This window comes from Diadema setosum, chromosome 10 (genome assembly GCF_964275005.1).
Source record: "Diadema setosum chromosome 10, eeDiaSeto1, whole genome shotgun sequence".
NCBI lineage: Eukaryota > Metazoa > Echinodermata > Echinoidea > Diadematoida > Diadematidae > Diadema > Diadema setosum.
In genome coordinates this window covers 16,262,564-16,276,137 of record NC_092694.1, presented here as the reverse complement: position 1 = coordinate 16,276,137, position 13,574 = coordinate 16,262,564, and the positions used below count along the sequence as shown (strand labels likewise).

Here is a 13,574-nt window from a genome sequence, read left to right as displayed (position 1 = left end):
ATTCACGCTTTTTCTTCTACAGATGATATCCTAACCCATGACAAAACAGAGTACGAGAGTGGTTTGAAAGAGAGGAGAGGGAAAAAGAATTAGTTCTGATCCCTCAACAGTATCAAGTGATTCATGACGAGATAAATCTGAGTATATTTATCAGTTTGGTGGGCAAAAGACCTACTGACAGGCCGACATGCTGCCTATAACAAACATAAATAAAATATGATTATTAAGTTCATAATTCATTGTGAAAAGTAAGTGCTTAAAGAAAGAGAGAGAGAAAGAGAGATAGAGAGAAAGAGAGAGAGAGAGAGAGAGAGAGAAAGCATGACGCATGTAGAGAATTGCTTGAGCGAGACTATAGTAAATGTGAATAGAAACTACTTCTGATGTACAGCAATACACCGCGCGCAATACCGACATGCGAAGGCCTAATATTGTTAAAAAAAACATAAATAACTTAAGCCAATCGTTCCACTAATGGAACTTGTCCAGCGCTCTCGTTCGTAATAGAAAAGTGATAAGTAAGTAATCTCCATATTGCTCAGACAGTTGCTTTTATCGTATTTCATAAAACATGAAACTCTCACCGTTTTTGTGTCATTCAATCTATTTTTACCCATCATTCCATCATTGATGTTTTTTACGACGGTGGTAGTAGCCAGGTTGGGGGGGGGGGGACGGAAAGGGAAGGGGTAGAATATGTGACCGTGCGTCACAAAACTGACAAAAAGTCGCACCACTTGAATTTACGTGAGGACTAAAAAAAGGTGAAATGGGTCAACCGAGTCAATCTTGAGTTTTTCATGTTTTCTGAAAGAGCTGTCCTTTTTCTTCATTATTCTTCAGTTTGGAACCATAAAATGAATGGGAAAGTGTGTTTTCAGCGCTTTTTCTACAAACCTTTTTAGGGGGAAGAGTAAAAATTCCTAATGATCAGGTATGTTTTAAAGGCCAATTCTCATTTCTTGAAATCCTCGGCACTCTCTTCACATTAAAGTCTTATAACTTTTGAAAGGATAACGCTACTGCTTTCAAAGTTGGCATTAATCATGGACAGAATGTGCCAATAGAACATGCTCATTTTTTACGTTAATCTTATTATGCCTTCAATCATTGTTGTTGCTCTGATGTTGTACATCCTGTGTTTTGTCCCATTCATGTTTAGACAAGTGCACACTTATTGGTAATATGTATAATGTATCCAGCGTACAACAAATGTATGTGCATGCAGGCTCCCTTTATTTCGTTTGGTAGCCATATAGCTTCCCATGACAATGGTCATGGGTATGGTCAGGGAGTATCGACTTGAGGACTTGTCCCCAAGAGAGTCCAGAATGACCCCTCTAACCATGTGAGGGTTACATAATAAGAGATGAGTGTTTGATGTAAGAATTAGTTTGGTTACATGTAGCAGAACTGGACAAAGGACTGACTGTGGGAACTGTAAATACAGGAGTCTGAATTACTTGGGGAACAAAAGAAAGGATTAAGTATTAAGTTCATTGAGGATGAAGGAGTATATTGTGATGGCTGGCTTTTACATGGGGAGTTTGCCTGGGAGTTTAATGACATTGTTGATGAAAGGATATAAGAACTATAAAACTGTGGAAATTGTAAACATGATTTGGAGTGGGCTGGATCTCGAAATGAATTAATGGATAATATCCTATTTTCCATCTTACAATCGTAGTATTAAAGAACCCCCCCCCCCCTGTTTTTGGTCCGGGGTAATGTGCAGTGTAACTCTCAAGCAATGTACCGCATTTAAGCTAAAGCAATATGCTAAAGCAACATTTCAAAGTGATAATGATTCTTACAAATTCCTTGCTGATAATTCAGGTCACATTTGAAAGGCTTCTTCCTTTAATCTTGTCTAATTTACACTTCGAAGCCGTTTCTTTAAATTACCTCTACAACAGCACAATGTCCATGGATTCAAGAATCTATGATCTAAATTTATGCGATGTTTGGGAATTCGGGCCAATGTGCTTCACTCCACCGTGAATCAGTTTCATTATGAGGATTGAATGATTTGATCCCATTTAGATTTGCAGACATTTAGGACATGTTTGAATCAATGTCAGTTTTTCTCTTCAGGTAGTCTGCATCATGAACCAGTTTCCACATTGGTTTTCGAATATTTAATAGGGTGACATGTGTTACATTTTTGTTTTCAATTGAAAGTGGTTGAGTGATTATTTGAAATTAGTGACAATGTTTGCTCTATTTCATCTTCTTTTTTCAGTACAATACAATCCGGCAGTTTGCCCCCACCTCACCAAAGCCCCATGCCCTTCTGTGCTGTCGGATAATGGGGCCGTTATTCAGTACATACCTAAACCCGTGAAGTCGCACGCATACACTTTACCGCAGCTGCCACCAGGAATGAAACTTCCCGAAAACCCGACTGGATACATCTGCACGAGACCAGGTATAGTCCTTAAAGGGGTGACATAGTTTTGGTTAAGGTGATATGTCAGCCCTTAACTTTTGACAACGTACTTAGAGACCACTTTATGAAATGTTAGAGAGCATGCGATTGTTAAAGGAATTCAAAATTTATTTGATGAAAATTGGTTTCGGAATGGTTGAGACATCCCCAAATAGTGTAAAACAAAGCGATCCTAATAAACGTTGGTTCTCGGGTTTTTTTTAATTAGAATCGTTTTGTTTGCTTTGTTAGCTTAGCCATTTGAAAACCAATTTTCAACAAATAAACCTTGAATTCCTTCATGTCCCCTGAGGATTTTATTATGCTCTTACATATTTCACAACAGGTTTTCCATTGTCTCAAAGAAATTAAGATATCATCAAAAACTTTGAAAAACCTGAAGCTGTAATTATCTCAACCGAAAATGTACCAGTCCTTTAATCTGAAGTAGGATTTTTACATACTATCAGTGACTATGGTGTGCTAAGTGTCGATCACTGTTCCAATGTGCGGCTTGGTACGATACCATATTATACAAGCTGTCTCTCTGTACTCTTTGGTATTTATCCAACAGCTCAAGGTGATGTGATTGATGTGAAGTCAAATTATTTGTTTTCTCACAACTCATCGCATAGCTGTTGCTGAAGTTGTTGAGGAGGAAGAGTTTATATTAGAATAACATAATTTCACTTAAAAGACTAATGAACCGTTGTACTGACATACAACGTAAATGATGCATCTGCATAGGTACCTATGCAATTCAAGCTGTGCTTGTATAGGTTGCTCACATTTCATGTTTGTGAAATTGTCTTTTGACTTCAATGATTACGACTTTAAGTCTTTTTTTTTAACCAAATACTTCCATTTTATTGTAGTCAGTGGTGTTGGGTGTTTTTCTTCTTTTTAAAGCACCAACTTACTGTTTTTGTCGTTGTTATTTCTGTGTTTTTCTTGAGGAAAACGTGTTTGGTATGCAAAGTTAAGATTACAAGTTTTATGTGTAGGTTTACTGGTGTTGTATCATATTCGTATTTATAAGGTAGGGCCTCATCCACGTCAAGGTCTGCTTATGATGACGATCCCATGTATTGATTTCTTCTTTCTTCACACATAAATATAGAATGTCTTAACCTGCTGCTTTGTAATGTTATTACCGACTGCTGTTGTTATGAAATTGATTATTGTTATGTTGATTAAAATGTTATACGTTCCCTATTTTGCATACTCTATATCACTTTGTTTTCATTTGTTATTGTACTTGGAGAGAGAAAATGCAGCTATAGTACCAAACCAAGACAAAAATATCTTGTCTGATGTTCTATGGATTGTATTGTTATGTTGTTTTATATCTGTATATTGTATCATCAAAATATTTGTGCTTGGGAGTTGGAACAATAAAAGCAAATAAAAAACGAAGTCAACTGCAAGACAATCAAGTAAAGAAATCTTAGAACGAAGTTGCCTTTGTAAAAATAATCAGAGGAATAATATACTGTATATGTTTACATATTTATCTTTTATACATTCCTGTGAAAACAGCCTGCCTGTCTGACCCGTGTCTTCATCAGTCCCAGTGTACTGAGACGGACGACGGTTTCAACTGCACGTGTCTCGATGGTTGGCAAGGCAAACGATGTGAAAAAGGTGGGAAATAGAATTTCTTTTGTGGTAAATTTAGTTCGTCATCTTCTTGTTAAATAACTTTATGCTGAAGATTACCTCATGTGGTAGATTCCGTTGTATTGATATTCTGATTCTGATCTTTTTTTAATTATAAAACGTGTGACAGAAAGGGATATCGTATCTATGTTATGCTTCGTTAGATTTGTTGTAATCATATTCTAGTTTTAAATTGTATGTACATAATATGATCGAGGATTTCTTTCTTTTGTTTTCGTATCTATATTTCATTTGAGATGTTCTTTTGTGGGACTTCTGATCACTCCTCTCAGCTACTTTCATCGAAACTGTGAGGATCCTTGGAGGAAACAGGAATGAAGGGAGAATCGTCTTTGCACCTCGTTACAGCCCAGACAAGTTTAGACTTATACACCAAAATGGGTGGACGGCTTATGCATCTCGTCTGGTCTGCCAGTACCTTGGATTCCAGGGAGCTTACGGAACACTAAATGGGAACCTCTACGGCGAATCGTCACAGGATGTGTACGCAAAATTGGGTGTGGTCAGTTGCCCAACAAATGCCGCGAATATCACCGACTGTTGGGTGGACGAAGAGACAGATGATGACGTGAATGCTACCATCGGCATTGTGTGTTGTTCAGGTGAGATGTTTCATATTTACGTACGACTGTTATGTTTGCGTGTTTGTTTGTATGTTCTCATTTTCCATCTGAAAATATGTCTAGATACCCCATATGCAGCTATCATATTTGGGTTTACATCGTGTCCATGCAGTTGTATGTACTTGAAGAGGACCGTATGTCCTATGTGTTAGTATACATACAGGTTAATGTCTATTTTGTAGTATAGGATGAAATACTATTAAAGTTATTAAAAAATATATCCACACACGCACACATACCAATTGCATCTGGAATCGCTTTCTCTCTCTCTCTCTCTCTCTCTCTCCATATAAACTATTCAAGTCAATTCAATCATAGTTTATTTCCAATCACCGAAGATCAGAAACATAATAGAAAGTATACATATCATGAAATGATATTGTCCAAACGTTTACAAAAGATTCATGTAGTATATGAAATAAATTACAACAACATATGTACAATAATTACGAGGAACAATGCATGTATACTTCGTGAGCGTTCGGAAAATAACTTCAATCATGGAAAATAGCGATCCACTAAGAAGCAAAGCTTGTGGGACGTGGATTGCTAGATAAATACTGAGTAAACAATATATTATTCAAGTTTCTTTTTTTACAGCTATTGTATCAAATATAGATTGCTCAAGTCATTTGTAAAAATATAGTAATTTTGAGATATGCTGGCTTCGGCAGTAATAAGAAATAAGAATGGAGTATCAATGCTAATAATTACGATAATAATTATACTGTACATGTATATATAGATTCGTCTATTCATATATGTGTGCGTTTATATGCATAATACTAGTATTTTCATTCATGTATATTCACTGTTTATATATATTTGTTTTTCTTTCTTTTTACTGACCTGAATTAATGGTAAGAATGTTTGTCTCATATTTTCCCTCAGAGAGTCCCAGCATGTGTCCTGGTAGTCCTCTTGGTCTCGAAAATGGCGCCATTCCAGACTCCAGCATCACCGCTTCATCCTGCCACAGTGCTGGCCTTTGCACCCAACACGCTCGTCTCAACGGACCCACCTCGTGGAGTACCAGCGTCCTAAACACATCTCAGTGGTTACAGGTTCAGTTCAGATCGAACTTTATGGTGTCTGGTATCATCACACAGGGCAGGGCGTCATATGACCAGTATGTCACGTCATATAAACTGTCCTCCAGCGTAGACAGCATGGTTTGGACCGAATATAAGGATCTTTTCACAGGCAGCGTTAAGGTGAGTTTGATGCTTCTGAAACCAGTGTGTTCATGCTGGCGACACACAAAAAATTGAGATCAAATATAACCATCTGCATCATGCAGATGACGAATGAAGGATTCTCTAAATAAAACCGAATTAATATCATGAATGATAAGGTAATAACTGTTAAACCCAATTTATCGTGATACCATGTATATCTATCGCAAATTCGAAGTTATTATAGTGTGATATAGTAATAATGCTTATAAAAATATTCATGATTTAAAATTTACGTTCGTGTGAACAGCTAGCTAGTTTGAGTTCGTCTCACTGTATGAACTTAACAGATACCTTTTTTTAAAGTAATTGTTTATAAATTGTCGCCGTTTGTTCACTAGTGCTTTTCATAACTTTCTTGCCATCGAAGGTATTCCCGGCTAATTATGATAGGACTAGTCAAGTGAGACACTACTTCAGGAGAGCCATGACTGCGCGATATATTCGACTCCATCCAAATACTTACTACAGTTACATGAGTCTCCGACTGGAGCTGATTGGCTATGGACCTTTACAAGATGATATCGGTAGATATGCTTGAATTTTAGACGTGTAAACACACACTCATAACAGTATATGCACGGTCCCATCTCTGTCGATGGTTATGTCGAAACCGGGCAGCGATGTTAAAACACACTTGTTTTGTAGGTGTGTGTGCGTCCAAATAGTGTGTATTTCAATTTTAACAGAACCACTTCCTCCAGCTGGGCAGTCTGTCAAAATTCGTGTAGATTGAAAAAACAAGTCCATCATTTTAAATTGATTGACCGTAGAAGGCATATACGAATGTATTACAGATGCTAATTGTTGGCATAATTGTAATGGGAATGCCTTAAAAAGTTTGCTAGAAGTGGTTCACTTTACCTGTAGGGGGAAGGCATATTAGTTTTGAAATGAAGGTAAACATTAAGACACGATTTGACACACATTCACACACAAACACGCTAATTCCACATTTTCTAAACTCTTTGCTTTGATTGAGGACAGCTGTTTGAAATACAGCTTATGACGATTTTTATTTGTGCAGCATTTCCATGTACTTACTCTGGATTACATTGAAAATCTTACACCCGTGTATTCACTACGTAGCTGTGTTTGCGTAAGTGAGTCTTTGTGCGATGGTCTCTGTGTTTTGTTTGTTTGCTTTGTTTGTTTATTATTGTTTATTCCGGTTGCCAAGTCTGAAGAAAATATCAAAATAATATGTAGATATACAAATAACAATATATGCCTGCTTCGAAGAAAGGCAATTAATCTTATATCAACTAAATTACCACAATTTACGTCATAGGTATAGATACTGAAACTGTATGTTCGTCTTTATGAGGCCATTCGCTAAATAAAGATATCGACATATGAAGCAAAATTTTTGTGAACAAACATTGACATGATAATGGAGCTCACAGTTTCACTTTGTACATGGTAATTAGAAGGTCATTTGTACAAGCAGGCATGTTAGTTTTTAACATCACTGGGATAACCGTCCTTAATGTAACAAAAATGGTCATGCAATCGCTATAAATGGTGCTTTCGAGCCCATCCGCCTTGCAACCGTGCCTCGTATTTGGTATATTAATAGATAAGGTCGTTAACGCTAAAAACAGTGGCATGAATGTTTACCGAATTTGAAATTTATTGATGACCCTTTCTGGTCACTTGGTCTACACGCAAGCTCGCCCTTTGCTTTGAAGTAGTTCCATAGCTAGTTAAGTGAGGCAAGCTTGTGCATTATGCTACTTTAAAAAGTAGTAAAATGCCTTACCAACTGAGAAAAAATTATGACTGAATTGAGATAGCAGTGAACTGGCTAATGGTTATTGATTCTAGCCGCCATTGACCACGAGAGCGAGCTCTGTCCACTCGATCGAGGTGTCCCTCTCGGGGTCGAAGATGGTCGGATTCCTGATGCCAGCATGTCGGCTTCTTCTACGTACAACCACGTTACACTGGCGCGGCATGGCAGGCTGAACATAGAACCTGATTTGAGTGGTAACTCGGAAGCATGGACACCACAACCTACTGATCAAGACAAGTGGCTGAAAGTAAGAATCGGTTACTCCTTTTACTTTCACTTCTTGACAAAAACTGGTAGCGGGTTCTCTTAACAAGTATTGTAGCATTTAGCGTTTACCTTCATTTTCTTTTTCATCCACTACTTGATTAGAGCAATTGAAGCGAAAAGCAAAAAAAAAAAAAAAAAAAAAAAAAATGCACCGGTGAAGCGGCAGGTAAACACAAATGCACGTCTTGAAATATATATATATATATATATATATATATATATATATATATATATAGGAGGTAAAAGCATGCTTGCAACGGATAAAAAAAAAAAATCGCCAGAAGTTAGGAAGCATTAGGAACTTGACAGGAAAGCAGAGCCTAATATATATGACGACAAATCCCGAAAACATGTACAGAGTGGACAACATCAAGAGTCTAAACCTGTTGCAAAAGCAAACATCAAGAGTATTCTATGCAAGCATACAAACTCACACACATACATACAAATATCTACACAGCGGATATTTAATGATAATGATAGAAACAATAGAATATAGATATTAATGATGATGATGATAATAATGATAATAATAATGAAACATTTATAAAGCCCATTTACCCTAAAACACCATGCATCTTGAAATGTGCTCTGAATCAAACATGAAACAAGTGAGAAATTAGAAGTTATTGAAGACGATGAGAGACTGCTGGTTGCTGAGAGTTTGGAGTAGTTGATTCCACAGTATTTCACAGTTTCAGAGCAGCAGATGAAAATGCTTTATCACCAAGTGTAACATACATAACCTTCGCTGTGGATTGGTAGAGGGGAATTCTAGGGTGGATTCCTTGTGATTTGTCCCTGATCAAAGAGAAATGGTAAATATTTTTAGAAATTTGCGCCGTGTCAATCTGAACTTCTCGAATCCTTTTAGAATCCGCATTCCAAATGAAATTCATTATTCTGAGACGGAAAACATTCACACACAATGATGTCATTCTTTGCAAGTTAATTGGCGATTTGGTCAATTTCGAAAATAAGAAGATGCTTGTCTCCTCTGAGCATAGGTCATACATTTACACCCAACAGCCAAATTGTATAGTCTCGAATGTCAATTACGACTGACCCGTTCATCATTTTCATTGATTCAAATATAAAATTGTAGTTTTGAAAGCTAAACGCTGCATAAAAACATAATTGTCATCATCATCAGAAGAATTACAAACTCACATGACTGACTGAAATTGGAAAGTATCGTAATGGAATGTTTGTTGATGAATAAGACTAGACGTGTATTTTCGGTCAATTTCATTTGTTTTTCCTTTTGTTCATGTGAATTGTACTTTCTTTTGTTTGTATGTTTGAAAAAAAATGGTAATCTAGATTGACCTCGGGAAAGTGTTCGTGGTCACAGGTGTTGTTACCCAAGGCAGACCAACATACAACCAATGGGCAACGTCTATGCACATATCCATGTCCCTAGATGATACTGAATGGGCTTTTGCAATCGACCCGATTTCCCGTGGACGAAAGGTAGTTCATGTAGTTTGTATTTTCGACTTGCACAATAACTGTCAAAACTAATGCATGCGGTTATTTTATACCCATTATACGCGTGAAATTACTTGAAAAATAACAAAGTATGAGCTGTCAAACCTCAGAATACCGAGGCGAATATGTTTTTAATTCATACTGAAACCAAAAATATGGGGTGTTCCAAAAAGTAACCAAAGTTCAAAGATCAGCTATGTCAGGGATATATGGTTTATTCATATAGAATTTTTATTAAAATACAAAGTGGCTAATCCGCTTTAATTTGACACCTTGCTTGCGTCACCATTGTCACGGATCACATAGTTACGGTCCTTCGAATGTGAAAGGTACGAAACTTTTTTTTCAAGTTTTTTGGTTTGTAAGGTACGAAACCATTTTCTTTTTCTATAAGTTTTTGGTTTCATCGTGTGTTTGTTTTTTTTTTTCACACCAATTTTTGATAAAATGATTTCCTTTCTGTTAAGATTTTGCGAGTGACTGTTAATTTCCAATCTCTAGTGAGCACATTATTCAGCCCTTACCTTATATGCACCAACACCTTCGACGTGTCCCCTTCCCCTGTCGACACAAAGTGTGTGTGATCGAAGCTGCATGTCTCGCACTGCTCGATAACCATTGCGGGATCATGGCGAAGAACATCCATCTCATGGCGAATACGCGCCTTCAAGTTATCCAGACCAGGTGGTGGGAATGTGAATGCCCTGCTCTTTAGGTATCCCAGAGGGGAAAAAAAGTCACAGTATGTCAAGTCATGAGATCGTGGAGGCCATTTCACCTTAAGATAAAGGGCTATTATGCATTAGCAAAATAAAGTATACCAGCCTCTAACGGACAGCTCGAAGACGGTGAGCTGCAGCACCATTCTGTAGACCCTTACCCACCAAAGATGCCGGAACACTCCTCGATCCTACCTTTCAAAGTTTCTTCAAGCTGGGGCACAATGTCCTCATTGATTAAATCTAAGTACATGCTACCAGTCATGATTCTGTTGAAGAAAAGTGGACCAATCATTTGGCAACCTCTACACAGGTCAGCCCACACACCCCATCTTTGTCTGCTCATGTTAACGTCGTAATTGGATGTCCTGAAGCCGCATATTCCACGATATTGTGGGTGTTCACTTTCCCGTCCATGCTAAAAGCAGCTTCTATGTCAACAAGGTTTTGCAGGAGCAACCTCGAAAAGTTGAGCTTCCTCTGGATATCACATCTCCGGTAGTTGATGACACTCACTCACTTTGTAAGGATACATGTACTTTACAAACCAAAACTTGAAAAAAGCAGGTTTGTACCCTTCACCTTCGAAGGACCCCAATTCTGTGATCCCCATCAATGTTGACGCAAGCATGGCGTCAAATTAAACCGATGAAAACTTATGTTAAACTGAAATGTAACTGATTAGTTACTACTTTATATGGCATACATTCCACAAGAATAAATTATATATTCTTGACTAGCTGACCTTTGCATTTCTTTAAGAACACCCTTTATATTATATGGTGGTTTTTTTTTTATTGCAGCGAGAATAAGAATCATAAACTAACTTTGCAGAACTTGGTGTACAATATTCTGCCCTGTTCGAAAGGCAGGTAATGACGTCTTCTTCAATAACATCATATGATCACTTTACATAAACAGTCTCACCTAAGATTATTTTCTTTGCCAATACGTGTATGCATGAGTGAATGCTCATTAAATATGTAATAAGTAGGATCACAATATTTTAAAATCTCAAGTATATCTAAGAAATCAGTTTAATTACTTTGATATGAAAGAACATTTTAAAAGAATTATGCCAGTTTTCCAAGGCATATGCCAATCAAAAACCGAATGCAAAAGTCCGCGGCCATTTTTTGCATCTACCTGATATTTTACTGGTTTTTGACCCATTTAGAATACTCGAAAAAAAAACAGGCGTCGATGAGATCAAAGGATATAGGTGGTTCTTTACAGTGCTGTATAATGATGGAAATTAAATCATAGTATATTATTCAATCAATGTTTCAGCTGAAAACCTGAAAAAAAAAACACCAAACAAACATGTCATTCAAAATGAAGTGTCCCCTATCAGCTGTCATGCTCATATTTTGAACACAAACCATTGTGATCATGAGCTATTGCAATTTCAAAAAAAAAAAAAAAAACCCGGTGTCTCATCTCGTCAAATATAATGCAAAGTGGACATAGAAGTCTGCATGCATGGAAATCCCACGTTTCTGCCTCATTGCCTCTATTATCTCTAGTGTTGCTGTCTGACTATTATGCAAAAGTGAGTCTTTGTGTGTGTGTGTGTGTGTGTGTGTGTGTGATATTTTTTCCTTAGCTATAGGTTTCGTCAACCTCAGGGTTTATCATCCACTCACCAATCATTCAATCACTGAATTCATTATTACGTAAAGAAGTAGCTATCACAGTCAGCGCCAACTCTATGAAGCACATTCTCTACCATCCCCTGTTCCATTTCCCTTGTTCAGCGTGTAGGCATGCTCTCATTCTCTCTTTTTCTTTCTTTCCTTCTATACTTTTCATCTATTTTGGCAAGTTGTGTCATGTTGTTGTGTTTCTTCTGTTTTGTCCCGTCCTGTCGTATATCACATTTGTCACAAGTGTTTGTAAATAAGTAATTCATAAGTTTTATGAGTGGTTCACAATCTACAAGCTTTGCTTTTTAGTTGACCTCTCTATTCTTTCTTCCTTTTTTTTCAACTGAAGCATGACTTTGTATTTTTTTTTGACCAGTATGCGCTTGTAGGTTTATCGATATCATTTGTTTATTGCAAAGGGAAATGTTTTTCGTTTATGATGTATGATACCTGATTTATCTTGTATTATGTTTTTGTTGAAAGAAAAAAAAAAGAAGAATGAAAATAAATTAATTGAATTGAATTGAATTGATATCATCCAAGGTGTACCCAGCTAATTATGACAGAGAATCCCACGTGACTTCGTTACTACCTAAGCCGGTGAGGGCGCGTTACGTCAGGTTCCATCCAATCACGTTCCTGAGCCATCCATCGATGAGAGTCGAAGTTCTGGGACATGAGATTTGATGACTTCTTTGTATAATGATCCCTCGCGTAAATTAATTTATTTTATCTATTTGTTCGTATTGTCTCCTTTGTTTGTTTTTTGTTTTTGTCCGTATACGTCCTTTGTTGACAACTCAATCGGCCAAACATGTAATTCCATGGATATACACTTTTTTGTGGAGTGGACTTGGAACGATTATGTTTTCTCGCCTATTATCCTTCATTATGAAATTGTATTTTTAATTTTTTTTTTGAATTATCAAATCATTCTTTTCATGTCTATGAATTTTTGAATTTCTGTAGCATTATACATGGAAATAATTGCATGTCTGTCATTGTCATGTTATCAAATCAATTTCTATAGCATCATAATATCACTTTGATATCATTGATACAACTATTTTTCAGTTTATGTAATCTTTTAACCTATGGGTATACGACCTTTCGTTTTTCCCATTTCCTCCCCATTCAGAACAATGTAAAAATAAATGAACTTAAAAAGAAACAAAACCACCTGCAGCAAAGTTTACGAGGTTTATTTAGATCATAGTTTACAGTTTCTCTGGTTAATTTTCACTTAACTCTCGTCCTCCACAAAAAATATGGTTATCGACTTGAAACCGTAATGCCACCATGGTAAGAGATTCATTGGTGATAATATACGCTCTTGCCAACTATTACCATGGAGCTGCCATGCTTCTCACTATATCTTATCGTTATTGACCATTGAACCTTTTAATGGCATCACTCTCTGTGTTTTTCTAATGCATTTTTCAAATATATGTTCGACAACTGAGTGGCCAATTGCCACTTAGATCAGATATCGTGTTTCTTCGAAAGTACTCATAATATCAAATTGTGAGTGACGTAACAGGCCATGATTATGGTGGAGCAAAATAACTTTCCCAGATTTCTCTGGCTGAACCAGAGTATAGAGAATACATTTTGGCAAAACCCGTTGTGGTAAGCAAGTAAAATGGCGAGATCTCATTATAATAAAAAAATCAATTGCAATATGATATAA

The 13,574-nt window shown here is 36.8% G+C and overlaps 2 protein-coding genes across 2 annotated transcripts; both read left to right on the top strand.

The window, feature by feature from the left end:
• Positions 1-1,277: 1,277 nt before the first annotated feature.
• LOC140233802 (lactadherin-like) lies at positions 1,278-6,507 on the top strand. The gene is made up of 6 exons (XM_072313896.1): positions 1,278-1,281; positions 2,243-2,428; positions 3,968-4,072; positions 4,381-4,710; positions 5,623-5,945; positions 6,337-6,507. Exons 1-6 carry the CDS (start codon positions 1,278-1,280, stop codon positions 6,505-6,507), a joined length of 1,119 nt encoding a protein of 372 aa, XP_072169997.1.
• Positions 6,508-7,879: 1,372 nt separating this feature from the next.
• On the top strand, positions 7,880-12,571 carry LOC140233801 (lactadherin-like). Its single transcript, XM_072313895.1, has 3 exons — positions 7,880-8,008; positions 9,352-9,501; positions 12,428-12,571. Exons 1-3 carry the CDS (start codon positions 7,880-7,882, stop codon positions 12,569-12,571), a joined length of 423 nt encoding a protein of 140 aa, XP_072169996.1.
• Positions 12,572-13,574: the final 1,003 nt, after the last annotated feature.